Source organism: Nipponia nippon, unplaced genomic scaffold (assembly GCF_047370975.1).
Source record: "Nipponia nippon isolate SJK-2023a ecotype South Korea unplaced genomic scaffold, ASM4737097v1 scaffold_18, whole genome shotgun sequence".
NCBI classification, from domain to species: domain Eukaryota; kingdom Metazoa; phylum Chordata; class Aves; order Pelecaniformes; family Threskiornithidae; genus Nipponia; species Nipponia nippon.
The window spans coordinates 2742077-2768703 of NW_028262334.1; the positions used below are offsets into that span (position 1 = coordinate 2742077).

Here is a 26627-nt window from a genome sequence, read left to right on the forward strand (position 1 = left end):
TGGAGGGTCGCGCCAAGCCCGCCCTGGGGATGCTGTGGCGGTCACAGCTTGTTTGCCTTGACCAGCTTTTGGGTCCATTTGGGGGTCCCTGGGGACCATTTGCTGCTGGTCACGACAGAGACCCGCACCCCTTCTCCTCCATGTACCGGCTGGGGACACGCACAGTGCTGGGCGTCCAGCAGCCCCTCGGTACCCCCCCAGCACCCCCCAGATTCCCAGGAGCGGCCCCCGCTGAGCCAGCACCGGCGGTGACTCAAAGCTCCCTGGCTCACCTCGCTGAGCCGCCGAGCACCCGCTGCTGCGTAACCGTGCCGCCAAGTCACCGGTCATGGGAGCAGCAGGAAGCGGAGGCCAAGGGCAGCCCACGTCCTAAATGGTGCCCAGCAGCCCCTTGCCTCCTTTCAGAGCCTTTTCTTCTCCCTTTTCCCTGTTGTCAGTCAAGCACAGCACGGGAATTCATTTTCCCGTCTTCCCCGGCAAGACCTAGCCGGGGAAACTGAGGCATGGGCTCTGGGCTCCTCGCTGGCGGGGACAACAGGGAAAATATCATAGGGCTGCTCAGAAGGGGAAGTGCTGGAGCCTGTGCAGCAACACACAACCGTCCCAAGGGAGACCCAACGGGAAGCAAAAACCCATGGGGGAATTTTGCTGGTGGTTTTTGAGGAATTGGGGTGATTCTTCGAAGCGGCTTCTGAAGGGCTCCCTGGGAAGCGGCTGCAGTGGAGAATGAAGCTCTGCTAAAGCAGCTGATGAGGCTGCAAGAAGCAGCTGGGGTTTTGGAGTCCCAGCAAAGGAAGGCAGAGCCAGGAGCACGGCTGCCTTTTTTCAATTACCCCAGCTGGTCTAATAAAGATATTGCTTCTCCCCACAGTCCTTCCAGCTCCTAATCTTGCCATGTGAAAGGGCACCTCTCAGCACAGCAGGGAGATAAGCCATGCAGAGACCCGAGACTTCCCACCAGCGTCCTTGAACAGAGCCGCTCCGCTCAGGAGGGAAGATAAAGCCCCAATGTTTTTAGTGCTGGTTTAAATTCCTTTTTTATAGTCTGAAAGAGAAAGTCTGCAAGTGATAGGGAAAACCCTTGGCAAACTGAAAACTGCTGCCACGAGCAGCAGATTGCAAAGCCCCAAGTGCCGTGTTGGGTGGTAGGGGCACCTCTGGGGGGAGCGGTGAGGACCACGGCCTGCGGGCCGTGGCAGTCGTGGCAGGGGTCACTGACGGCAGGATTTCTTAGTTGAGGGCCTGCAAAATGAGTGCCAATGCCTTGTTTGCTAAAATATAGACATTGCCATGCAGCCAAGCAGGGGAACGAAGAAACTGGAGGAAAGGGACAGCAATAAGGAGAGCAAATCCTTGACACTGGTATTTATTGGGACATGGTGAGGATGGCAGTGCTGCTGAGGTGGTCCTCAGGCTGGTGACACTTTCAGCGTGGAAGGCCAACCAGGAGCAGAAGTCAGCCTGGAGGCTTCTCCCAGCCCAAATGTTTATGGTTGCCCTGGGACGTGGATAGCGGCAGCGGGAAATCCAGCCCCGGCCCCAGGCAGTGCTCGGCATCACTGGACCTGCCCACCCCTGGCCTGGATGGGGCAAATGCTGGCCACCCATCCGAGAGCGTATCAGCGGCTAAAGTGCTGCGTGGCTTCCACGGTCAGGAAGGCGCAAGGGGGCCGCGATCCCTGCCCACGCGGTTGCACAATGCCCGGCAGCTCCAGCGCCTGGCTAATGGCTCGTCACCTCCTGCTTTTCTGCTCCTTGCACCAGCTGTCACCTTCCCCCGGACGCCCCGCCAGCCCACTCGGCTCCTGCCTCAGCTCCTTCTTTTTTCATCCACCCCATCCATCGACCTCTGCTCGTTCCCTGCCAGGCGCTCCTGGGCACCCACCCTCTGCCCCAAAACCAGTGTTGTACAGCCATTTTCAGCACTAAGCTCCCATGTTTCCCACCCATGAGTACATCCATGAGTACATCCACATGTACATCCATGGATATAGTCATACATGCATCCGTGCATACATCCGCGCATACATCCATGTGTACACCCACATGTACATCCATGGATACAGTCATACATGCATCCATGCAGACATCCATGCATACATCCATATGTACATCCGTGCATACATCCATGCGTACATCCACGCATATATCCCCACGTACATCCATGTGTACGTCCATGGACACGCACATCTCCCCCTGCGCCCCCCGGATCTGTGCTCCCATCTCTCCCCGGCGCTGCCCGGAGCTCGGCACCGCTGCCCAGAGGTTTGACCCGCCGAGCCAGGACCTCCCAGCACCGGGGCCGAGCTCCGGAGCCGTGTCACAGCCGGTCCCCCCCCGTCCCGCCGGGCCGCCCCGAGCGGCGGTGAGGGGCGGTGGCAGAGGAGGAGCCGGGCGGGAGCAGCGCTCCGCCCGCCGGGGTCGAGCCGAGCCGAGCCGAGCCGCGGCGGCGGGGAGCCGAGGACAAAGGTGGCCGTGCGGGACCGGGAGCGGGACCGGGAGCGGGGCCGGGAGCGGGGCCGGGAGCGGGGCCGGGGCGGGCCGGAGCCGCAGCGGAGCGGAGCGGGGCGGAGCGGGCGGGAAGCGACCCGGAGCGGGGCCGCCCGGGGCCGGGGCAGGATGGCTCCCCCGCTCCCAAACGGCCCCAAGACTTTGGGGACCCCCAAAGAGGTCCCCGAGCTGCCTGGGGGAAAGGGGTCCCCGCTGCCCCCTGGCACCCCGACAGCCCCCGTCTCATCTCCTTGAACCCTGCGATGTGGCTTAAGAGGAAAATAATAATCCTGGCGCATGTCCGCCTTCTGCTCCGCAGGCTGGGGTGACGTGTGAAACTCGCAGGCGTTTCGGAGCCAGAGCCAGCGGCCGGAGCGGGGACACTGGGGTGCTGGTCCCCACAACCCCCTTACACCATCTGACCCCGGATCCAGCGCTCCCACGGCCGCCACGGCCACTTGCGCATTGCTGGTGGCCACCGGAGACCGGAGCTACAGGCAGAGTCCAGGTAGGCAGAAAGCCTGGCACGGTGAGGCCACCGGTGATTAGGGGACAAGGGGTGAGGTGGCCTTGCCTGGGTGACACAGTCCATGGCCACAGCTCCCCGGAGCGGCAGCCGGATCTGCGGCACAGGCCATAAACCCTCCCTGCGTGCTGCGGGGAGGAGCGCCGCGACTCAGAGCAAACACGGCGTCGGCGTTAAGGTCACCTGCACCGGGTGACGTGGGGCAGCAGGATGAGCCCTGTCTGAGGCTCCTCTGTGGGGAAACGTTCAGCTGGGGGGAAGCCCCCTCCTCAGGGAGCCCCGGGGAGCCCCGACCCTCTTGGCACCCGCTGGATGCAGCACCTTGACTGGGAGCGGGGTTATCCCGGCTGCGATCACGGGGCTGTTTATTCACCGGGTCCATTTCCTGGGCGCCAGGGCCAGTGCCACCGGGAACAAAAAGCCAATGTCTTATTACTGTGCAATTAAGACGCACCCGTCCTCCACGTGCCAGCGGGCAGCTGAGAACCCTCTTTTCCTGCAGGGCACGGAGCCATGAAGCTGAACGAGCGGAGCCTGGCCTTTTATGCCACCTGCGACTCCCCGGCCGACAACGCTGGCTTCCTCTACAAGCGCGGTGAGCGGCACACGGCGTACCATCGCCGCTGGTTCGTGCTGAAGGGCAACATGCTCTTCTACTTTGAGGAACGGGAGAGCAGGGAGCCGGTGGGCGTCATCGTGCTGGAGGGTGGCACTGTGGAGCTCTGCGATTCAGCTGAGGAATTCACCTTTGCCATCCGCTTTGGCGGCACCAAGTCTCGCACCTACGTGCTGGCGGCCGAGAGCCAGGCCGCCATGGAGTCGTGGGTGAAGTCGCTCTCGCGAGCCAGCTTCGACTACATGCGCCTGGTGGTGCGGGAGCTGGAGAAGCAGCTGGAGGAGATGCGCTGGGGGCCTGCCAGTGGATGTGGAGGCTGCCGGCAGTCACCTGGCTCCTGGAAGCCGAAGCCCTCAGGGCCAGAGTGGTCCCCAGAGCGGCTGCCGGCTCTGCCTGCCGTCCTGCCGAAGGAGAATGGCTGCGCGGTGTGGAACAATGTGCCAGGAGCAGACCAGCTGCCCAACACCTCCAGCTGCAGCGGGCATGACGGTGAGGGGAACCCGCGGCCACCACCACTGCCACCACGCAGGCGGGCAGCGAGCAGTGAGGCAGGCAGTGCCGGGGTGGCCACAGTGGAGAGCCCATCCACCTTCTGCCAGCTCCATGAGCAGTATGGCCGGGAGGTGGCCCGGCTGCAGCAGGACTGGCTGGAGAGGCAGCGTGGGCCCCGGCTCTGAGAGGTGTCCGAGCCCTGGGAACCCACCAGGACCTGTGGCAGGGAGGAAGTGATCACCCTTGGTGCCGCCTCGGTCCCCTCCTCACCCCGGGATGTGCAGCCCTGTCTGTGGTGGTGATGGACACCTGCTGATGGTGCCACCAAGGGCCCAGCGCTGAGGGACACCAGTGCTGCTTGTGATGGCAAAACACCAGCCTGGCACCGACGGCAGCTGGGCTCAGCGTGCCACCAACCAGGCATGAAACCCCCGGGCTCTCCGGGCTGCCAGGCTCTCAGGCATCTTGTGCTGAGCAGTGGGTGCTCCCCGCAGGGGTGCACCCCTCCGGCTGTGACCAGGCGTGGATGCCGGGTGGTCCACCCAGCGCAAGCAAGCTACGAACCACTTGATGGCCGATGCCTCCTGGGAATCAACCGCTGCACTGGGTCTGGTGGAGCCTCTCGATGCACCAAGAATGCTTTTGGAGGAGGATTTTGATGGGATCTCACCCGCCTGAGCCCCTGTGTGGGTGTTTCACAGCCAGGGAGCCTGCTACCACCTTGGTTGTTGCTTGGCACAAGCAACAGGCTGAGGTCGGCCGAGCTCTGCCGAGCTCTGCTGGATCTCTCTGCTCCAGCAGGATGTGGTTTGAAAATGAAAATAGCAGCAAGTGCAGCCCTTCCTTAATGGCAGCTGGTGACAGCCGGCCCTGGGCATTTCGCGCAGGGCGATTGCTGATTGCAGCCTGGCTGGTGAACCCGTGGCGGTGGCAGACCCGAGAGGAAAGCAGCGGCTGTGGGCACCGCCTTGCTGGGCAGATATTTCAGGGCAGGACATCATCCCCGTGCCAGCTCGCTAAGGGGAAGCATCACTCACGGTGGTGAACGGGAATGTATGTGTCAGCGGTGGAGGGTGCCGAATGATTCATGTGCCTAACCAGAGCGAAGCCAGTGTCTCATGCTGGTTTTTCTCTTTTATTTACCCAATGGTTTATATCAACACTAAAGCTGCTGGCCTGGAGGTGGGGTGACCTGTCCCAGGTCTGGGAGGAGCAGCTGGGGTGCCCTGGGTTTGGACCGGGTGGCTCCGGCTCCCATTGCCCCCTTGGGACAGGCACAAGATTTTGCTACAATAAAAGTTGTTTCAGAAATTCCCTCCTGGCCCCAGTTCTCGCACCTTTAAGCCCCTGGGGAGGGGGGCCCAGGTGGGAATTAATCCTCTCATTTTGATCCCTCTCCTGTCCCTGCCATGTCTGTGGGGCTGGGCAAGGACTGTGTCGCCTGAATGGGACAGGGCCAACGCCAGGGTCTCACAGTGCCCTGGAGTCCCACATCTGCCCACAGGGATGGGATGGGATGGGATGGGATGGGATGGGATGGGATGGGAGGGGATGAGATGAGATGAGATGAGATGAGATGAGATGAGATGAGATGAGATGAGATGAGATGATGAGATGAGATGAGATGAGATGAGATGAGATGAGATGAGATGAGATGAGATGAGATGAGATGATGCCACCCTGGGGACATCAGGACACAGTGCCAGCGTGGTCCCACAGGAGGGACAGCACGATTCTTCCCTCCGTGACAGCTTGAACAGCCAGGCACAGGTGACCAACACAGGCGTTTGGGCATTGGAAAAGAGCTGGAAGACTGATTGGGAGCACAACCCTCCCACAGTTTCACTGGTGGAAATGGCACTGGGTGCCCCGGCGTGAGTTGCTGGTGCGTTACAGGCTCGATGGGATGTTACAACCATCCCTCCAAATCCCAGGTTACAAGCAGCACCACATGATGCCACCCAGGTTTGGGTGCCCCTGGTCAGGTAGTCCTGCGCCCTCGGTGGGATGTCCCCAGCCCTCTGCCAAGGGGCCTTAGCCAGGGACAAAATACCTGTCCCTTTGTTGGGGCCAGTGTCGGTGCTATAGAGGGACTGGGGACCCTGCCCTTGTGGAAGTGACCAACATGTCCCCGCATCCTTGCCCGCCGACATCCCACCTGCATGAACATCTCCAGCTTCTTGCTAACACGGGAGTCTTGCAGCGGGTTGGGGGGGGGACACCTCTTGGGGAAACTGAGGCTCAAAGCCAGTCAGGGTCACTCACTCACCGAGAGCAGTGTAGAGCGTGCAGCCCTGCTCCTGGCCAGGCATGGCACCCCGCTACGTGTTTTGGCAGTTAGAGTGATGCCGCTGAGGGCAGCCGGGGTGCAGCTACACCCGCAGCATCCAGATGGTTAACGCGGCCCCATCAGTCGGCTGCAGAGGAAGATTCCGGTTTCCATGGCAGCTGGCCCAGCTTCTCCAGACATTCAGATATTCATTAAAAATAAATCCTTCCCAACATGTTAGCCGACAAACAAGCTTAAACAGATACGCAACATATGGATTTATTAATTCATCAAACGCAAACGCCCCCGCCTTGTGTCAGAAGCTGCAAACTTGCCCGGCGATGGCTAGCTCTGAAGAAGAGCCGTGCCACGGTGCGGTGCCATCTGGCAATGCCGAGCCAAACCTCACACCAGAGGATGCCGTTACCCCAGGGGCAGGAGCAAACCTGCACCAGGGATGAGCACAGGACTTTCACGGAGCAGGATTGCACCCTGAGCTGGACTAACCCCACTTAACACCCTGTTTTTTCCCCAAATCACCGGGAGGCGTTTATGGCAGTGAGAGCTCTTGCCATAAACCCAAAGCAAGGCTGTGACTTCCAAGGGAGCCGACATCAACCCAGGCGTCAGGCAACGGCGAGAGGAGCTCCCATCCCAGCTGCCTCTGGACAAAACACACCCCAAGGCCAGAGTCGTATCCAACTTCTGTATTTAGTGGCTCTTTACAGAACTTGTTCCTTCCAAAATTGTTAAACAAAGTTCATCGATCTCATAGAAACTTTTGAAGTACAGTACATGAGCCTAACAAAAACGTGACCGGTATGTCCCGCTAGCTTTAATACAACAGGATTGCTGTGTTCAAGACTATCCTAAGTGCTTCCTCGAATCCCGTTCCACTAAAGCTCCCGCTAGCACACGACGGAGAAGAGCAGTCAATGGTCGCGCCTCGACCTTCTGCAGCGCGGTGGCAGGGAAAAGAGCGGCCATGGGCAAGCTGGGGCTCACTGGGGCAGGGTAGGCGGGCAAGGAGAGCCGTGCCTTTGCAGAGCCGCTTTTAGCAGCGCTCATCGACTACCACCCAAATATAAAAATACCTTCTATTCTGATAAAAATGTATACAGTGGAAAATCAGTCAATGCATAGCCTCAGAGCCTGGCAGGGGAGCCCTCCTGACAGCGGTGGCCTTGGTGGGTGATGGCTGATGCTGTGGGCAGGGGACAGGGCAGAGCAGCCCAGCACGGGCCAGCCCGCATCGTTTAAAGGCATTTTGTTAGCAGAGGCCGGCTGGCGGTGGTGGGGTCGCAGAGGTGGCAGGGAGCACGCCGGGATGGTGCCACCGCTGAGCTCCTGCGCCTTTGCACGGGGTCAGCCCTGGAAAGCCAAAGCTCGATGGTGCTTTGCCCAACTCGGGTCTGAGCTTGCCCAATTCAGGCAGGAGCCTGGCGTGACACCCTGGGGCTCATCCCGGCTTCACTGGCAGCTACCGCCTGGGGACACGGCCGCGGTGAGGGGATGCTCCTCCTGCCTGGGCACTATCCCTAAAAAAAAAGTGCTTCATCCGCAAGAGCTGGCTGTGATGCTGGGAGCAGCCCCAAGCAGGGGTCGGCTCCCTGCGAGCAGGCAGCTCATGATTTTTGGGTACTCGTCCCCAAGCACTGGTGCCCCAGGGGCAAATCTCGGAGGCTCCATCTCTTTTTCTTTCCCAAATGGATGACGGCAGAGCACAGGGATCTCATGGATGTCCATCCCCAGCGAGCCAGAGCCATCCCCAAGCATCACACCCAGGTACCTCTTCCCATCTTGCTCCCAAAAACGCAAGCACAGGTTGCTTTCTTTACTTTTGCATTATTTTTTCTCTTCCTTTGGGAGCTGGCAGGAGCTGCACTGTGCCGTATCGGGGCTGCCACCGGTTGCTGGCTGGAGGAAGCGCGAGAGACGGCATTCGGACCATGCTACATCTTGTTCCAGAAGGCTATTGCAGACATTTCTACAACATATACAACCGCACGGGACACTCTGTGTTACAAAGGTTTCAAAAAACATAAACCACCAGAACTAAATACATACTCGATGGCATCAAGGTTTTCGCTTTAGAGTCTTCAGGGACTATGACGCAGTCTCTGGCTGGGGCAGAAGCGATGCAGTGTCTTACAGACAGAGGTGGAAACCGCTCGGCAAAAGTTTATTAAATTTGGTCAGTCTCATAGTGCTTCTTGATGGCTTTGCTCAATAAGTCTTTTCTGTGGTTTTTTTGTTTGTTTGTTTGTTTGTTTTTAATCTCATCCAGTGGCAAACTACAAGACTTCAGTGTACATTTAATGACACGACTGCTACATCATCTTGATTTTATAGCTATCTTTAATATCAAAGCAGCTTAAGCTGTTAATAAATTCCAAAGTATCCTTTTATTAAAATATCTAAAAGAGGTCTATAAATATTTTTTGTTTTTTTTCTTTTCTTTTCTAAAATTGTTCCCAGTTTTTCACATTTAAAACAAAGCAGGGGGGCAGCTTCGTAGCGGGGGCCCCCCCCTTTCCATGGGTGCTCCCCTCCGTCGCGCCGGCTGCCTGTCGCCTCTCGGTGCGCACTGCATTTAACAAAATATATATATATATGTGGGTGTGTATATATATATTTAGGGCGGCGGGGGGGACTCAGAACTCCCACTCGAGGGCCTCCTCGCGGTTGGCGGCCCGCTCCAGGCGGTGGATGATGTTGTTGAGGTTGGCCATCTTCTCGTGGCGCCGCTGGACGCTGGTGCTGAGCCGGGGGCCAGGAGCTGGCGGCAGTGCCGGTGAAACTGGCCCGGCGGAGGATGGCCCCGGTGAGGCCGAGCCGGCGAGGCCGGGCGAGGAGGCCGCCGAAGGTGATGTCGGGGAGACCTCCAAGCTGCAACGGGATGACCCCGCGGAGGACTGGGAGCTGTCGGGGTGCGGCGGCGGTGGCGGTGGGGGTCCCCCGGCGGCACCGGCACGGCCCCCCCGCCGCGGGAGGCTGCCGGCACTGGGGGCGGCGGCGTGGGGGGCTGCCCCCTGCTGCTCCTGGGGAGGTCCGGTCCCCTCGGCCGCCCCAGCCGGGCTGCGCAAGTCCCGCCGGTGGCCCCAACTGCCCGCCTCCCCCTGCTCCTCCTTCACCTTCACAGGCACGGTGGCGCAGGGGTGCTCGCCGCCCCCGAACACGGGTTTACGGTCCTCGGCATCCGAGTCCGGGCTGTGGGGGGCCCGGCGCCCAGGGATGGCTGCCCCACCGCTCTGCTCCGGGTCCGTGTCATTGTCCTGCGCGCCCTCCACCAGCATCTCCCGGCGCATCCGCGACCTGCCGGGACACAACCACAGAGGGTCAGTGACTGCCACCCGTCGCCCTGTGTGGTGGGCACCGCACATCTTGAAAAAGCATCTTCAGCCAGAAAAATGCAACAACATCGCTTGAGATGTAAAATCCCACCTTGTTGTCCTTTAAAACATTTTTTTGGGGGAAAATCACTGCCACTTGAACACGGGGAATGGATTTTGCAACACTTTGGGCTGTTTCCAGCCAAACTGACCCAGTTTTGCAAGTGTTTTCCACTACATTTTTTTTTGTTGTTTAATACATAACATTTTTCAAAGGTTTATTTTCAGGTGGTTGTGTTTACCAAGAGCAAGAGGAGCTTTCCTGGAACCACATGAGGGAAAAGGTTGCGGGTTTAAAAGCCATGTTAGTCAATGTTTCACCAAAAAGCCTGATTTTTCAAGCTCTCCCCCACACTCCCCACCTGATGGCTTTATGCGAGAAACCTCAGCCGGCTCCCATAAATATTGACCATCTACTTTATGCTCCCCCGGGGGAGCTGGAGGCTCTGCAGGCTTGACACAAGTGCTTATATGTCTTTTTATACTGGTTTATATAGCGGGAGGGGGCACAACCCATCACCTGGGCTGTTGACACAGAGAGCGGGCAGCTCTTGGTGTGGGTCTGGGGAGGATACAGGAGCCACGTGTCCACCTGCAATACTGCCGAAGGATGAAACCCGTGCTGCTCCCCAGGGCCGGGCTGCTGTGGGGATGGATCCTGTGCTCCAGGATCCGGAGCTCCTGCTCGGTGGCGAGTGGTGTCCTGCACCGGTGAGCAGGCGGATGTGAGCATGGTAATCTCTTTAGATGCTCAACATGACTTGGTCAAGGTGGTCAACACCTCTTGACCAGCCAGGGCACATGCAGCGTTTCGGCTGCAATCCTGCACCTGGGGACCTCCAGCAACCACACGTGGGTCTGTACCTCCCCATCTAGGCAAGAGGGACAGGGAGGGCTGGAAGAGAAGCAGCAATGCCACCTTCATGGTACAGCACCATCAGATGCCTGAAGTCCAGGAGCGCATATACCTGTAGTTGTGGAACCAGTTGATGACGGTGTTGGTCTTGAGGTTGAGCTGGAAGGAGAGCAGCTCGATGGTCTGCTGGGAGGGGTAGGGCTCCAGCTGGTAGGCTTTCTTCAGAGCTTCCTTCTCCTCTGGGGCCAGCACCACCCGTGGCTTCTTGATCTGCAGGAGGCTGAGGTCCTGCGGCTGTAGGCTGGGGCTGGCGCACTCGGAGCGGGTGCTGGGGGACTCGCTGTCCGAGCCGGCGCTCATCAGCCCATACCGACGTTTCAGGTAGGCTGCAGGAGAGGAGACCCAGCTGCGCACCGCTCACCCCCCGGCCCGGGGAGCCCCCTGCTTGGCCAGGACCCCAGATCTGGGGGGGCTGCATCTCCCTGACCCTCACCTTTCTTCTCCAGCTTCTTCATGTCACGCAGCTTCTCCACGTTGTGGGGGTCGTTGAGCCAGAGCTGCATGCGGACGAAGGGCTCCCTCCCCTTCAGGCTCAGCTTGTGCCACGGCTTGGGCCTGGAGAGGAGATCGGACACCGAGCCCTGCGTCAGGCCCAGGATGCTCTCCCCGAACAGCCGCTGGCCTGGCGGAGGAGAAGCAGAGGTGGTTAGAGCGGGGCAGAGCAGCAGGGCAGGCACTACAGTCCCCCCACGGAGCGGGTGCACCCCGTTTCCCAGCCAGCATCCTCCCCAGGGTGCCGGCATCCCCCGGAGCACTCGCAGTGAACCAGAGTGGGTCTGCGGCTACGGGAACTGGGGATGCATCCATGCAGCCTCACCAGAAGCTCCTGAAAACCTGGGTGGGGAGAGGGTCCGCACCTAAATTGTTGTCCGTCAAGACCTCCTTGACCTTCTTGGTGATGGAATACGTGTCCAGCTCGGGGGACATGGCAACGATCTCCTGGATGCCCATGGGTCCCTGGCTGTTGGGGTACGTCTTCCCACCCAGCGCAGGCGTCGAGCGGCTCTCGGGCTGCTGGTTTTCTTTGCTGCTCTCCAAGGCCAGGGTGAGGGGCTCCTGGCAGCCCTTCTCATGCTCGGCAGGGCTGGGGGGCGGTGAGGGGGACGGCTGGGGCTCCGCTGGGCTGGCTGCGTGACACCGGGGGAGAGGGGTCAGTGGGGACAGCGGGAGGGGAGAGCGGCAGGGAGCTGGCAGGAACGGGAAGGTTATTTTGGGGATATCCATGGCTCTGCCCTCCAGAAAAGGGGAATGCCAGCCGAGTTTTACCAGGAGCTATGGCAAAGTGGGAGGAGCTGGTAGAATAGTTAGAGAGAAAACACCACTAATATAAAAACCCCAATTAATTCTTCATGCCAGGCACAAAGCCAGGGATTTTTGTTGTGGTTTTCCTTTTTTTTTTTTTTTTTTAAACTAGATGACTTTCAAAACCCATCTCTGACAAAATAACTTTTGAGGATCTGCATAACAGCCCTAAATTGTCTAAGCGACTAATTAAGGGGGGTCAAATGAGTTAGATGAGAGGGAGATGAGTCAGGGGAGAGGGGGATGAAAGAGGCTTCCCAGGATTGGGGTGCGGGTAGGGGGGTGGGGGTAGGATCGTGAGGCAGATGCCGAAGTGCTGGGGACACTGACGGCACATGGGGACCACAGGGACCGCAGGGATGGCGGCGGCACTTACCCTGGGAGAGGGTCGGCTGCTGGCTGATGCCTTGGCCCAGCTGGTCGGTCAGCCAGAGCTGCATGCGGATGAAGGGCTCCCGACCCTTTTGCGTCAGCTTGCTCCATGGCTTGGGCCGTGACAGCATGTCACTCACGCTGCCCTGGGACAGCCCCAGCACCTAGGCACCGCACAGGCGTCACCCGCCGGGGCCGGGGCACTCTCCCCCCAGCACCAGGCTGCTGCCTGCCCTCCGTCCCCACATCAAGGGAGGGGAAGCAGGCTGCTGCCTGCTGCCACGTTCACGGCCTCACGGCACGTCCAGATCCCTTGGCCCCAGCCACAGGTGCTGGGACCATGGTGGGTCCCCCTGGGATACTCAGTGGGCTGGGAGGACGGTCCCTGCAGGGCTCTCCGCAGGGAACAGGGCATTCCTGGTGGGAAGTGCCACCAACCACCATGGTGGTGGCCAATGGGAGACCGCTTGGGGTTAGGTCAGACCCTGAGGACTCAGCATCCTCCAAGGGGAAACCCACCAGGGAAAGCGGGGACCCTGGAAGAAGCTGGTGGAGGCCACCGATGAGCCCTGGGCTCTGGGTTGTGGAGCAGAGGGGACACCAGACCCCCCTTCTCCAGGCTGGTACCTTCTCTCCGAAGATCCTCTGGCAGATGCCGTTCTTGGCCAACTTCTCCTTGACCTGCCGGGTCAGCTCCAGCGTGTCCACCTCCCTGTACATGTACATCTCATACTGCTCCGGTGTCAGCGGCGGCACAGTGGGCTTCAGGGTCCGTGGCACGTAGGCGGGGTAGTAGGAGAGACGACCGCTGGCTGCCGGCTCCGCGCCGGCTCCCTCCGCCTTCATCTCCGTTAGCCGGTGGGGCTCATCATCTGCCGGTGGCAGCTCATCCTCATTGGTGCCGCCCTCGCTGGGCTCGCCCCGTGGCCAACCCCGGCCGTTGGCCATGCTGGAGTAGCTCGAGGAGGAGGAGGAGAGCGAAGGCGAGACAGAAGTGTAGGGTCGGCTGAGCAGGCTCCGCTCTGATGCCCAGTGCTGGTCGAAGTAGGAGCCAGCATCACCAATCTCTGACTTCACCTTCCGGATGATGCTCTGGACGAAGGCGGCAGGTGAGAGGACAGCCAGGGGCGTCTGCGGGGGGCCGGGGCTGGCCCCGCTTCCCTCCTCCTGCTTGACGTAGGTCGGGACGATGTTCTGGTTGACAGCGGCCAGCGTGGAGCGCTCGGTGGGCGGTGTGTCCCCAGGGCGCCCGCTGCCCCCCGACTCCATCTCCAGCAGCGCCTGCTGCTGCGCCTGCATCTCCCGCCGCGCCTGCTCCAGGATGCTCTTGATGGCGTCCTCCGAGCTGCTGCCGCCTGCCCCGTTGGCCACTGCCTGCGACGCTGACGGCGTTTTGGGTTCACCTGCAAAGAAAAGGGGTGAGGGGAGCTCTGAGGTGCAGCAAGCACCGTTTTACTACGTGGCCATAATTCAAAATGCAGAAAAAAATATAGTTTTTAGCCCAATCCGGTTCGGAGCACTCTCCATCAGGCGGATGCCCCACGTGAGTGCAGATCAGAAGGACCAGCAGCACCCGCAAAGCAAAAGCTGTGACACCCCCAGCTCTAAACAAGCTTCTTTTTTGACGATTGCAAAATAAATCTCATTACCAACGATGGCAATAGACAAACATGTTTGTTTTCCCTGTCTGTTTTTCCACTGTTCCTGTCTAATTTAATTCTCCGGGATTCTGCTTTCTCAGCAGACTACCTGTTTTAATGTATTTCATTTCTTGTAATTGACTGCGAGTGCAGCTGCTTTAATGATTCCTCACGCCAGATGGATCGTGCATCCTCATTTAATCATCTGTTTTGGGGCAGGGAGGGGAGGAAAGGGTAGATTCAAAGTTTCCGAAAGGCCAGGTACAAATTCTGCTGCATGGAGAGTCATCTGTTCCTAACAGTATTTCCCAGCATTTCTTCCCACCGTGCCCCAAATCTCTACGGATGTCAGCGGGAGAAATGCCAAATAAAGCCCATTTTGGCCCTGCCAGGGCTGGTCCATCCCAGGTGCCGGCTCCTGGCCAGCCGCAGGGTTAGCCCAGGGCCACCCTGCCCGGGACTGTGCTGTAAGTGCCAGGCTTGGCAGGGGCCGGCTAACATTTCCTAGGGGAGGCAGAGACTCCTGCGCCAGATGCTGATGGTTTTGCGGATGTTTCAGTGTGCCGTGGGACCCGCAGCCACGCAGTACCCAGCCACCGGCACCCCTGTGGGTGCTGCTCCCACGGGGACAGAGCTGGGGCTTGGTCACCCCCAGGGCAACCCACATGCCAGCACCTACTTCCCTTCTGCGACTCGATCTCCTTCTTCGCCTGCTCCAGGATGCTTTTGATGGCGTCGTCAGAGCCGGTCTCTGGCGTCCTGATCCGCGGCGTGATGCTACCTGATCAAAGAGGCGGGATAACAGCTTTGTCACCGGTGCTGGTTTTACAAGCTCCGCTTGTATGTCAGGAAGTATTTACTGTTCCTCATGTTCAGTTATTTTTAGGGCTGCTGGTTTTAAGACAAATGTCACTCCTGATTAGTCACGAGCTGGAGCGCGGGGAGCCCCGGTAGCCCCGGCTGCTAGCTCTTGCCTCCAGCATGGCATCTCCCGGCCACCTTGCTTGCCCCATCCAAGGACACCCGCTCCCCACCGGCACGCAGGTTGCTGAGCAGAGACATGGGCACAGGGACCATGTCCCCCATCCCTGGCACCGTGCCCTCCCACAGGCAAAGGGTTAACCCTGAATTGGATCCAGGGGATAAATGGGAGCCCTCCGGGTTGAAATGCCAGCAGATGCATGGACCAGCATTGCCCCATCCATCCCAGTGCCACCACAGGGACACAAGTGACCAGCCACCACTGCTGCCACTGCTGAGGCAGGGCCAGGAGCTGCCGTCCCCAGAGCCGTGCATGCAGGCGGCCGACACTGCACCAAGGTCCCGCAGCATTAAGACTTCATTATTTTAACAAAATATTCTCGAGCACATTGATTCATAAGCCACGAAACAGCCTAATGAATAATTAAATGGCACTTGTCAGAATAAATGAGTAAAGCACGTCCGGGGATGCAGCTTCCATGACAGGTTGTTGTTAATCGCTGCCATTTGCTGGGGCTCCATCCCACCCCAGGGTGAGCGGCGAGACTGCCAGGGACAATCCCCGAGTGCCACCGGTGACTCTGTGTGGCATCACTGCCTGTCTTGGCGGCATATCACGGGCTGGTGGGCATCCCCGCCACGGCACGGGGCACCCTGGGGTGCTGCCAGGGTGCATCGGGAGGGGATCCCATGGCACCGCTTGCAGCATCCCAGGGCAGGACCCGTCAGCCGGGGCCACCCCAACCACTCACCTCTCTGGCGCACCTGGATAGTCCTCAGGGCCAGCACGTTCTGCTCATCGGAGAGGAACTGCTTCATCTTGATGAATGGCTCCTTGCCCTTCACCGTCAGCTTGCGCCAGGGCTTGGGCCGGGCCAGGATCTCGCTGACGGAGCCCTGCGACAGCCCCAGCACGTAATGCCCGAAGACCCTCTGCCCGATGTTGTGCTTCAGCAGCTGCTCCTTCACCTGGAAGGCGATTTCGGCCGTGTCCAGCTGCTCCTCCTCGGCAGAGCTGCTGGCGCTACCCTCGGACGGCTCGCTGGGCGGGCTGGCGGCCGGCACGGTGCTGGGGGGCACAGCGCTGGTTTTGGCCCCAAAGAAGGCGGAGGGGAAGGGCGGCCCTGCCCCGCCACTCTCGCTCTTGTGGGCAGGTGGCGGGAGGTGGGGGGTCTTAGGGTCCCCCGAAAGTCGCTCGCTCCCCGGGAAGGGCGACAGTGAGAAAGTCCGGGGGCCGTCGGGGGCCAGGCCAGGGCCAGGCAGAGGCGGGAGGGGAGTGGGGGAGGCGGGTTCGTCTGCCGGGGCATGTTGGGGGGACGGGTACGGCTGCTCCATGCCCAGCGAATCCTTCCCCGACTCGTCTTCAGAGTGATCCTCCTCTAGAGATGAACGAGAGAGAAGGAGACGCACTAGAGTCCCCCCAGCCGGCAGCCCCGGCACAGTCTCGCAGCAAAGCATCTCCTGCCTCAGTTTCCCCAGTTGACATCCCACCCCTTGTCCATCCCCCCGCCCCGCTGCTGGCTCTGGGCTCCTTCCCACAGCTGGGGCAGGACCCAGCCCCGTCGCCCACATTCCCAGGGCTGCTCCCAGTGGGACCGGGAATGCTGTGGGACCCAGGGACCCTACCAGTGCTGGCCAGCAGGCTGGGCTTCTCCAGCAGGTACTTCTGGGAGGGGTAGAAAGCCTCCTTCCCCAGCAGCAGGGCCTCCTCCGCCTTCGATATGCTCTGCAAGGAGCCAAGCCGAGATGGGAAAGGGCAGTGGAGCCACTGGCGGCAGGGCTGGCACGCAGGCCCCAGCCTGCCCAGCATGTCGGCACGCACCGCGGCACTTGCCTGGGGAAGGCTGCAGCTGGCGGAGGCCACCTTCATCGCCTTCAGGATGCTGGGAGGGAGACAAGGAGAGGTGACTCGGCGAGCACAGCTTTTCACTGCCGTCAAGCTGCCAAGTGTTATGGCTGCTGGAAGTGTGCATGGGTGCTGGTGGCACCTGGCTGGCCGGGGTACAGGCAGGCAGCAGGCATCGATACCAGTCGAGCCATACCTCAGCTCCGTTTTGATCTCCTCGTAGTCCGCCTGTGCCTGCAGCTTCTCCTCCAGCTTCTGTGGAGCAGAGGGGGGGAGTCCTAGCAGCTGGCTCCTGGCACAGACCCGGCATGGCTGGACCCGCACTCCCCCTCCCTGGCAAGCCCCCAGCCCCCATGGGCGCACCTCGATGGCTTCGTTCTTGGCAGCCAGCTGCCCCTCCAGTTCGGCGATCTGGTTGGCAGAGGACTCCTCTAGCTCCTGCAGCGAGCTCTGGAGGTGCTGGACGTCCTTCAGGAGCCGCAGGATCTCCCGGTCCTTGGCAGCCAGAGCCGCCTCCAGCCTCGACCCTGAGCACATGGAATAGTTCACTTTGTCCTGCCGGGAGAGGGGACACCGTCAGCTCCTGGCTGCCCAACGCGGGGACAAGGGCCACCCTCCCCATCAGACGTGTCCCCAGGGGGAGCAGGCGAGCCAAGAACTCAGCCGTGCAGGACGGGGACCCAGGGTGATGCAGCCGTGGGCAGTGACAGACCTTTCCTCTGCCCTTACAGGGCTCCCAGGTACGTCTGCTCAGTGCTATGGGGGTACACATCCCCCCTCCCCATAGGAGGCTGGGACTGCAGGTAGGGCATGGCCAACGCTACCACTCCGTGGTGGAAAAAAGCCTCGGTCATGGGCATTTCAGGCTTGCTCCCAAACATGGTGGGTGCTCTCAAATGCAAAAGGGTGCTCCCAAACACAGCGGGAGCACAGCAGGATGCTCCTGAACATGCTAGTGTGCTCCTGGCTGCTATGGGGTGCTCCTAGCTATGACGGGATGCTCCCAAGTGCAATGGGATGCTCCTGGCTGTGACAGATGCTCCCAGCCATGATGGGGTGCTGCCGGCCCCGATGGCGTGCCCTCACCCCAGCAGCGCCCGGCGGGGAGCAGCAGGCCAGACGCAGGGAGCTGTTCACGGCCGCCAGCTGCTCCCGCAAGCTCTCCACCTCCCTCTGCGCCGCCTCCGCTCGCTGCAAGAGAGCGGAAAGCATGTCAGGTCAGGCACCTGCGGCTCGTCCCACCCCACACAGGGCAGAGCAGGGCTCCAGGATCTGCACCCACTCGCGCCTCTCCCGAGCATCCTGCTCCTACCACCGTCACCATAAGCCCTGCTATGTATTTCGGCTTCCCATGTTCTAACTGGTTCCCAGTCCTTGGGCACCAGCAGGCCACCTCCAGGACATCACCTTTTTCCACCCAAAAGGCTGTATTTACATGCAAATTGCTCTTTAAGCCTCTTTTATTACCCACGGACATTTATTTGAACCTACATTTTCAGAATTAAATAAAACTAATGAAGAGGAATAGATAAGACCAGAAGCAATTACACCAGAAACCATCACCAGGATGGTGTGGGTTGTGCCCTGAAACACCCAGGAGAGGCTGGAGGTGACAAATGCTGGCTCCAGCAGCCGAAGCGGAGCCTGGTGGGAGCCCAAACACACCAGTGACCCTCAACACAGGACAGGGGGTCCCACTGGGCTGGTTTGGAGGAGCCGCCGGGTGAAGGAAAACAGAGCCCCCCTTTATAGGGCTTCCCAGTCCTGGAGCCTGGCCACCCCATACCATTTTTGGGGACAGACATCCAGGCCACATGGATGCTTGGGGTGCTGCGGCGGATGCAGCGCCCAGGCTCTGCAGGGTGAAGCCAGTCAGCCCTGGGGGGCCGTGTCTGAGCATGGCACAGGTGGAGTGGGGTACGTGCTCTGTTCTGGCTGGAAAATCACCTCCCGGCTCACCTGGTTGGCTTTTTCGAGGTTCGTCATGATCATGGCTACTTCATCTGCCCTGCGACAAGAAAGCAAGAGGTGTCAGCTGGCATGGAGGCAAGGGACACAGCTCTCTGCAGCCGGCAAGGGCTCCTGCCTTAGGTTTACGGAGCCCCCGTGACTTGGGATGCTGCTGCAGTCGCTTAAAGTATCTCAGCTCCTCAAGTCATTTAGCAGCACCACTGGGATGTCCCAGCACTGCCATGCTGCCGCGGGCAGCTTGGCTCAGCCTTGGACACGCCAACGGCCTCTGGGCACAACTGGGCATCAGCAGTGACTTACTTGGATGCGGCTTCCTCATCATATTTACACCGCAGCTCCAGCAGCTCTGTCTGAGTGGCCTTCAGCGCTGGGAAGAGGAAGAGGAGGATGAGCCGTGGGGTGGGGGCTTGGTCCCCACAGCTGGCAACCCCTGCCCCAGCCCCCCTACCTGCGTGGAGCACTTTGATCTTCTCCTCTGCCTCCCCCAGCCGAGCGGCCAAAGTGACCTGTGCTTCCTGCAGCCCCCTGTGAGAGACGGGCATCAGCGACGTGCCGGCGGCACCGCGGCCGTGCCGACCCCGCAGCCCCCCGAGGGCGCACGGAGACTCCCTCGCTGTGTCCCCATCGCTCGGTGACGCCAGGGGAAAGACCCGTCGGTGGACGCCAGGATGTGTTCAAGTCGTGTTACCCCCTGATGTTAAGGGGTTTATTGCCTCGGGTGTAAAAAAGTCACTTTGGGCTGAAAATAGTCCTGATATCTGTGGTTGAAACCCCTCCGATGGGGGGGTGGCAGCCCACCCCCGCCTGTAGTTAATTGGAGGTGGGGAAGCAATCAGGGAAAAGTTATTCTGCATTATTTATAGCCTGCACTTGCCAGGAACTTACTCGCAGAGATCTGCAATTTAGGGTTTAAAGATTCCTCATTTGTTTCCCAGTGCAGCGTGTTAAGGAATAACAATGAAGGCACCGGGAAAGCCGGGAGCCTCCAAATTAAAAGGCCATTTAACGAGGTTCATCCGCCAACCTGGATTTAACCCATTTGTCCGAGCAAAGCCACGTGCCAGGGAGACGGCGCGAGGGGCTGGCAGGAGGGAACTGCCCTGGCTCTGCCTGCGCCCGCCACTGCCCAAAAACAGCCTGGGAGAGGGAATGGATGGACAGACGGACACTCAGAGTGCCTGAGACTGTGTGTCAGGTTTCCAGGCTGGATGCATCCATCCACTCTCAACCCGGACAGCAAAGGAGGTGCAAAGGGAAGGAGGAAAGGGAAGGACAGATGGACACCCCCATGCAGGAGCGGGGACAGAGCCACATGTCCCCCCAGCACCCCAAAACGACCCCGGCTGCGGGGTGTGAAGCCCCATCCCCAGTACTCACGTACTTTTGCTTTTCTGCCTCATTTCTCTGCAGCAAGGTTTCTGTGCACAGTGCTTTGCCGTCAATGCCGGAGAGCGGGGGCTTGGCCGCTGCCGCGAGCCCGGCCACCGGCGACGTCCCCTCTCTGTGCTCTGTGGGGGAACATGTTTCACACAGGGGACAGCAGTGGTGGCTGCTGCGGACCACGGGCCAGGGGACGGGTCCTGGCCCCGAGACCCCCAGTGCCCCAGGCATGCTCGGAGGCATGTGGGGGGACCCGGCTGGGGATTGCCGCTGCCACCCTTGTCCAACGGGGTGGCCAGTGCCGGGTGGTACCTTTGGTGCTAACAAGCTCCGAGTGCTTCTTCCAGGGGTGGCTGAGGTCCTTCAGAGGGGTGGTTTCAGGCTCGAGGCGCTGGAGCTGCTGCAGCCGGTCCTCGAGGCTCCGGGCAGCCTCCAGCACAGGAGCAGGGTCTGTGGGACACGGGATGTGGCGGTGAGCGGCAGGGATGCCCACCACCAGCCCTCTCCCACCTCCCAGGGGACCCGCTGCCCACCCTCCTCACCACCCACCCCAGGGCAGCCGCCCTCCGCACCCCACTTCAAACTGGCCCCGGGGCACCCCTCAGTCCCACGCTGTCCATCACCAGCCCCGAGGGACGGGCAGGGCTGTGTGGGGGCATCACCTGCCGGAGTGAGCCGGTGGCACCCACAGCACCGGTGGCCCCGGTGCCGCCAGCGCTGGCCCGTTTGGGTGCAGACAATGGCGGTTTGTGCCGAGGTAAGCAGGTGCATTCAGAGCCGTCCGTCTTCCCTCTGTCAGCATTACACCATCATTAGCTAGTGTCTGCTCAGCAGGGTGTGCCATTATGTCTCCCAGGGCTGATGTAATTATACATTGACATAATTAACCCAGCAAGCCCATTAAGCAGGCCAGCTAAAAATTCATCTATAATTATTTGTTGTGTGCATGCTAATGAGTCCATCTGCACTGCCATTGTACAACATGAACAAATTAATTTACAAGTCTGGATTTTTTAATAAGTTCAAGAAAATGCCTCCTATTGAGCCAGGTTAATATAGGTTTGGGTTTGTTTTTTTTTTAGAAAAGGAGAAGAAAGAAAATAGATTTGAATTCTCCAGGGTTAAAAAGTTAGACAAACAGGGAAGTGGGATGGAGCCGGGTGCGCTACTGTACAGCACGGATGCGTGGCACACATCCAAGGGTGAAAAATAATAACGGTGATGGAAAAAAAATCCGAACGGGACACAGAGCAGGTCTTCTGCTCGGTGAATCCCCAGCTGAGACAGCAGCAGTGTGGGATGAAGGGGGTCGAGTGCCACCGTGGCTGTGCCATGGGATTTGGGCTGGTCTGGGGCTGCACCGGCACAGCCCAACCACAGCACCGGGTGTCTTTGGGGTGAACCTGCCCGAAAAACACAGTATTTGCCCTGTGATCCTCACTGCGAGTGCCCAGCATGGATGGTCCTTGCAAATGAGCGAAGCGAAGACACGTGCCCCCCCCAGATGCGGTTTGGGGGTCCCCCCTGACTCACCACTGCCCTCCCATCCCATAGCATCACGGCCACGGGGTGCAGGGCCTCACCACAGCACCCACCACGTGGCTTCCCTGCAGGAGCAGCAACTGCCAAACCCCATGCGCTAACGCTGAAAGCCCTCGGAGCATCCTTCTCCACGGGGAACATCCCCCCTTCTTTCTGCTGGATGTCACAGAAACCCCATGGACGGGCTGGGATAAAAGGTTTGTGCCCAGAACTCAGCCACGGGGACCCAGCCGGAGTCAGGTGCTGAGCCCTGCCAGCACGCTGCTGGCTTTGGCACCGAATTGGGGACTTGGCTCCGGCTGGGACCCTCCCAGGCTGCTCGCGGTGTTTGGCCAGCGCCGGAGCTGCAGCTCAGCATCCTTCAGGCTGATTCCCCATCCAAGAACGCAGGAGTGCACCATCAAAGGGGACTGCGGCGATGCGGTTTGGCCCCGAACCGGACTGGATGCTCTCACAGCCATTAATAACACCCGTAAGTACACAAGCTGAGATAACGATACGGCTAATTAAACCCCACGCTTCAGGGCCCCAGCTCACAGGCTGCGGGGGCCAAGGGTCACCCGCACGCTCCCCTGGCCCTGGGGGGTCCGTGCCAGCCCGTGAGCCGCCTCCACAGGGATAAACGCCAGGGCAGGCCCTGTCCGATCCGCACCAGCAACTCCTCTTGCCTCCGTGATGAGAAATAATACAGGAGGAACTGGCCCGAGCGATAAAGCTCTGGGGATTTTCCCCGCATCAGCATTTTCCCTCCTGTAAGCCACAGCCCCGTCACTGAAATACGGCCGGCACAATCCCCCAGCGCGCTGCTCCCCGTTCGGAGCTGACATCCCGGGATGATGTGGTCGGGAGCGGAGCTTTTAGAATGGAAAAGAGCAAGCGGCGCTTCAGCTCCGCTCCCTACGTCAGCTGGGGCAGCGCTGATGCAAAACGCCCAGCTGGATTAATTACATCGTGCTAATACCACGCTGTCCATCCACTGGGAAAGTGCTGTCCTCGGCTGCGAGGCCGGCCCTGCCACCGCATGCAAGGTGTCCAGATGCAGCAAGGGGCTGCTGTGACTGCGCACCAAGCTCGCGCCATGCTTGCACCATGCTCAATGCAGTGCTTGCACCAAGCTCGCACCATGCTTGCACCATGCTCATGTCGTGCTTGCGCTAAGCTCATGCCGTGCTTGTGCCACCAGGGAACAAACCCTCCTGCTGCAGGGTTGGAGAGAGGATGCACTTGAAGCCAAGCACGTTGCCTGCTCATGCCAAGGCACCGCGGATGCCACGTGCCATTGCACTCTGAGCCACGTGGGAGGGTGCGGGACACTGCCCACGGCACAGGGGATGGTCCACCCTGTGTGGGTCACAGTCCCCATCGGGACAGGTTGGAGGAGACGGCGCTGACGCTGCAGCCGAGCAGCCGTGCAGCTGTGAGCCCCACCGTGGCGGTGACTCACCGGCAGCACAGCCGGGTGAGGGTGATGCAAGAGAGGCATGTGCCAAAACAGGACCATGGGGTGCCGCACGCTCCGGTGCTGTGTCCACCCATGGCAGCTCCCGCATGCCCAGGGGCCACGGCGTGGCATCGCCCACTGACGGCACAGCCGGCTCGCACTGACCCATGGGCCAGCAAGTCCCTGCCACAAAGCAGAACCTGCTGCCCAGGCGTGCTTACCTATCGCTCCATATGCTCACCCACTATATATATACACATACATGTATATAAATATATATAATAAGTGCTGCCACTAGCTGGCGTTATTGGCTGTCCTTTAGTGGCACCAGCAGTGCTGCAGCAGGGATGGGGCGGTGGACAGGGGTCCCTCCTGGTGTCACCGGCCCCAGCACAGGGAAGTGGGGCTGGGGGCCTTTCCCCGTGCTGGAGGGGATCTGGGTCACCAGCAGACCTGCTCCTGGACACCTCCACCGCAGCACCGCATGGCCACCAGCGCAGCTCGAGGCACCATGTGATGGCGCGATGGGGCACAAGGTGTCCTGGGTGCTCATCACCTCCCCTGAGCATGCACAGCTCCAGGGAGCACCCATCTCCCCCGGGGACCTGCAGCCCATCCCTGTGCCAGGGCCCGGCCGCTTGGCCCAGCCTTTGGTGGAGGTCTCTGTGCCGCGGGCTGAAGGATGACATCTGCCTTACACCACTGTCCGGCTCTAACAGGAGCACGGTGCATGCACGGTGCATCCATGCGCATGCACGGTGCATCCACGGTGCCTCCACGGCACATCCGCAGTGCCATCACCTCTTCCACCGGGGTGGCACCTCCTCCGCCACCCCATCCCAACCTGCTCAAACACATCCACCGGCGCCCTATGAATCCCTCCACGAGTCAAAGTCAGCCTTAAATCAAATCATCCCCAACAACAATGACATTAATTATGCTTTTAACACATTTTACTGCTTCCCCCCTTCCCTTCACGCCACATCTGTGTGAACAATATCCAAAAGATTTACGGTTTTCTCCCGTAATTACAGACACACAGCCAGCTCACTTATCAAAATACTTGCTGAGCAATCAGGCTCCGTTACAGTCTCTGCCACAGATTTGTGTTGACAGCAGCCATTCAAAGCAAAAAATGTCGAATCAGGACTTATGTGGCGCTTGTAAAGTATTCCACAAAGAGTTCGCCTGTCGAGAGACACACGGACATGTAACAGACGGGGACAAAACGACGGATGGGAGGATTTGGGGAGCAGGAGGGGAGAGGGGAACAAGAGACAGATGCTGCGGGAGAGCAGAGAGAGGGGAGGAGGGGGGGTGCAGAGATTACAGGGGAGCAGTTTTGGGGTGTGCATGTGTGTGCATCTGCATGCATGTGTGTACATGTGCGTGCACGTGTGTGCATCCCTGTGCATGCATATGCATGCAGGAGGAGCACGGCGGGTGAGCGCGGGAAAGTGGGGAGGGAAGATAACTGGGTTCTGGAAACCAAGCTGACATTTGGTTCTTGTAGCACAGGAGAAAATTTAATGAGGACAAAAATATGTCTCCCTAATTCCCCTAAGAAATCATTAAAACATTTTGTTATTCCTAAATGTCTGGAAAATGAATTAGTGGCCCTGCAGGAGCCCTTCTGCGCATCTTCAGCCATTTGCAGCTCTCCGTCCTCGCCGTGCAGGGGGATGCTTCATGCCGCCGTGCCCGGCACAGACAGCATCCCCAGTTCAGGGCACGGGAGAGCCCACAGCGGGGAGTGGGGAGCAGCTGGGAGGGGGGGTCCTAGCCCCTCATCCGGCCCTAGCACCGACTCTGCCAACACAAGTCTCAGGGCTGCCCTGTGCCTCAGTTTCCCCCTCCCAAGGCTTCAAGCGGCACCCCAGTCGGGGGGTACACCCCGACACAGCAGTGAAACGGGGAAAGCTGTCCCCGAGCCGCGGCCGGTGCCAGGAGCCGAGCTGCGAGCTGGCGCTCGGTCATTTTGGTTAACTTACCGTCAAAAAGACAACTGGGGATAGCCGCAGTGTTATTACAAGGGCTGAGCAAATGTATTCCTTTCCTAATGTCAAGATGCATTTGGCTCAGGGGCTGAAACACAGCGATGGCAAAAGCTGTTTCCACTCCTCTCTTCGGCTGGTATTTCCAGAGCACCATGCGCAAGCGGAGGTCGGCGATGCCAGCCGTGCCGGGGACAGGGCCGGCAGCGCTGCCGTGGTCCTCAGTGGCTCCTCTCGGCACCGGCGCCGGCACGCGACTCGTTAGGCAGTCAGGTCGCCACCGCGTTGCTTACCTGGAGCTTCGATTAATTGCTTGTAAACGCTCAGGAAAGCCGTCTCAGCCTCCTTACTTCTCTTACTAAGTGCAATCACCTGCAGGGAGATGGAAAAAGGGGGTGAGAGACGGGCTTGGAGGAGGGAACCGGCTCTGCCAGGCCACTGGGACCGCTGCCACCCTTGATCGGCACATGGGTCCCCCACTGCAGGGCTCTGTGCCCTCTCCGTGCCCCACGCAGCCGCTCACTGCCTTTGGCTAAACTCCTTGCGCCGCTGCCATGTCACGTCGTCCTAAATCATTGATGTGCTCTGAGTAAATGAAAATTATAATTTAATGTCAGCGCTTAAATAAGAAATAAAGAAGCCTGCCCGTTGTTGTGCTTGCTGGGCCGGATCCGGCACACAGCCCTTCCCAGCAACCCTCCCCAGTACTGCACGGCTGGGGCGATGCCGTGGGCAGGAGTGATGCTCGCGCCGGCCCTGTGCAGCAGGACCGGGACATCGTGCCCCTGTCCTCCTCGGCTGCTGGAGTGCTGGTGACACTCACGCCGGCTGGGTAGCGGGGAGACGGCACACTACGTCGCTAATAACCGAACAACATATTAATCTGCCGCACACTCCCATCCAACATTTATGAGCATGAATCATTTACTCCCCTTAATTTTTCAAGGCGCAACGACACCTCAGGGTGGGGGCTGCTGCCCACCAGGCTCTGGCACATTTTGTTTGCCGAGTGTCCCCTTGCTACCCCTGCACATCCAGCCCCACCTGCAGCGGATGGGATGGGGTGCCGGTGGGACACATGGACCTCTGTGTCCCTGTCGCCCTGGGCGCAGGAGCCGGGGATGGAGGTGACCCATTCCCAGCCAGAAAATGCCCAGTTTGATCCAAACTGGGCACCTGTGCCAACTGGTGATGGAGGAAGAGCGGCCCACCTGGCATTCAGTGCTGGCAGACACACTGTTACCAACAGCAGACTAGTCAGTTAAACCACTCTTCAGCCACCGATGGGCTAATTATCAAATGAAGCCTGAACTTCGTGCCTCAGCCCCATGGCAGCTCCCACACCAGAGCATCTTTTCCCTCCTGCTCACCCCGCCAGCCCGGATTGCGATTGCTTGTCATTCAAACCCAAAGCAAACCGCTCATTTGTAATCCAGCAGCCACCTGAGCAAACCGCC

General features: G+C 59.7%; 2 protein-coding genes across 9 annotated transcripts in view; one reads left to right on the top strand and one right to left on the bottom strand.

Moving 5' to 3' along the window:
- Nucleotides 1-2401: 2401 nt before the first annotated feature.
- Nucleotides 2402-5610, top strand: PHETA1 (PH domain containing endocytic trafficking adaptor 1). Its single transcript, XM_087754611.1, has 3 exons — nt 2402-2469; nt 2810-2998; nt 3519-5610. The coding sequence occupies exon 3, from the start codon at nt 3530-3532 to the stop codon at nt 4307-4309; it is 780 nt and encodes a 259-aa protein (XP_087610737.1). The 5' UTR covers nt 2402-2469; nt 2810-2998; nt 3519-3529; the 3' UTR covers nt 4310-5610.
- Nucleotides 5611-5700: 90 nt separating this feature from the next.
- The window catches only part of CUX2 (cut like homeobox 2), a 71071-nt gene continuing 50144 nt past the window's right edge, over nt 5701-26627 (bottom strand). For 4 of the 8 annotated variants that reach the window (XM_087754754.1, XM_087754753.1, XM_087754755.1 and 1 more), the window contains exons 2-19: nt 25168-25542; nt 20506-20643; nt 20195-20321; nt 19262-19338; nt 19114-19180; nt 18802-18850; nt 17929-18033; nt 17206-17397; nt 17039-17097; nt 16623-16879; nt 15749-16375; nt 14695-14796; nt 13003-13778; nt 12380-12539; nt 11559-11828; nt 11135-11323; nt 10754-11027; nt 5701-9708 (exon numbers count right to left, since the gene is read on the bottom strand). In XM_087754754.1, coding sequence (XP_087610880.1) covers nt 9048-9708; nt 10754-11027; nt 11135-11323; nt 11559-11828; nt 12380-12539; nt 13003-13778; nt 14695-14796; nt 15749-16375; nt 16623-16879; nt 17039-17097; nt 17206-17397; nt 17929-18033; nt 18802-18850; nt 19114-19180; nt 19262-19338; nt 20195-20321; nt 20506-20643; nt 25168-25327 — 4290 coding nt within the window. In that variant the 5' untranslated portion in view covers nt 25328-25542 and the 3' untranslated portion in view covers nt 5701-9047. Of the gene's footprint in view, nt 9709-10753; nt 11028-11134; nt 11324-11558; nt 11829-12379; nt 12540-13002; nt 13779-14694; nt 14797-15748; nt 16376-16622; nt 16880-17038; nt 17098-17205; nt 17398-17928; nt 18034-18801; nt 18851-19113; nt 19181-19261; nt 19339-20194; nt 20322-20505; nt 20644-20855; nt 20986-25167; nt 25543-26627 lie in introns of those variants that run through there. The other 4 variants (XM_087754758.1, XM_087754757.1, XM_087754759.1 and 1 more) reach the window with 3 other exon arrangements.

Coding starts and splice junctions, on each gene's coding strand:
- PHETA1 (XM_087754611.1), top strand. CDS start 3,530: ATGAAGCTGAACGAGCGGAGCCTGGCCTTTTATGCCACCTGCGACTCC.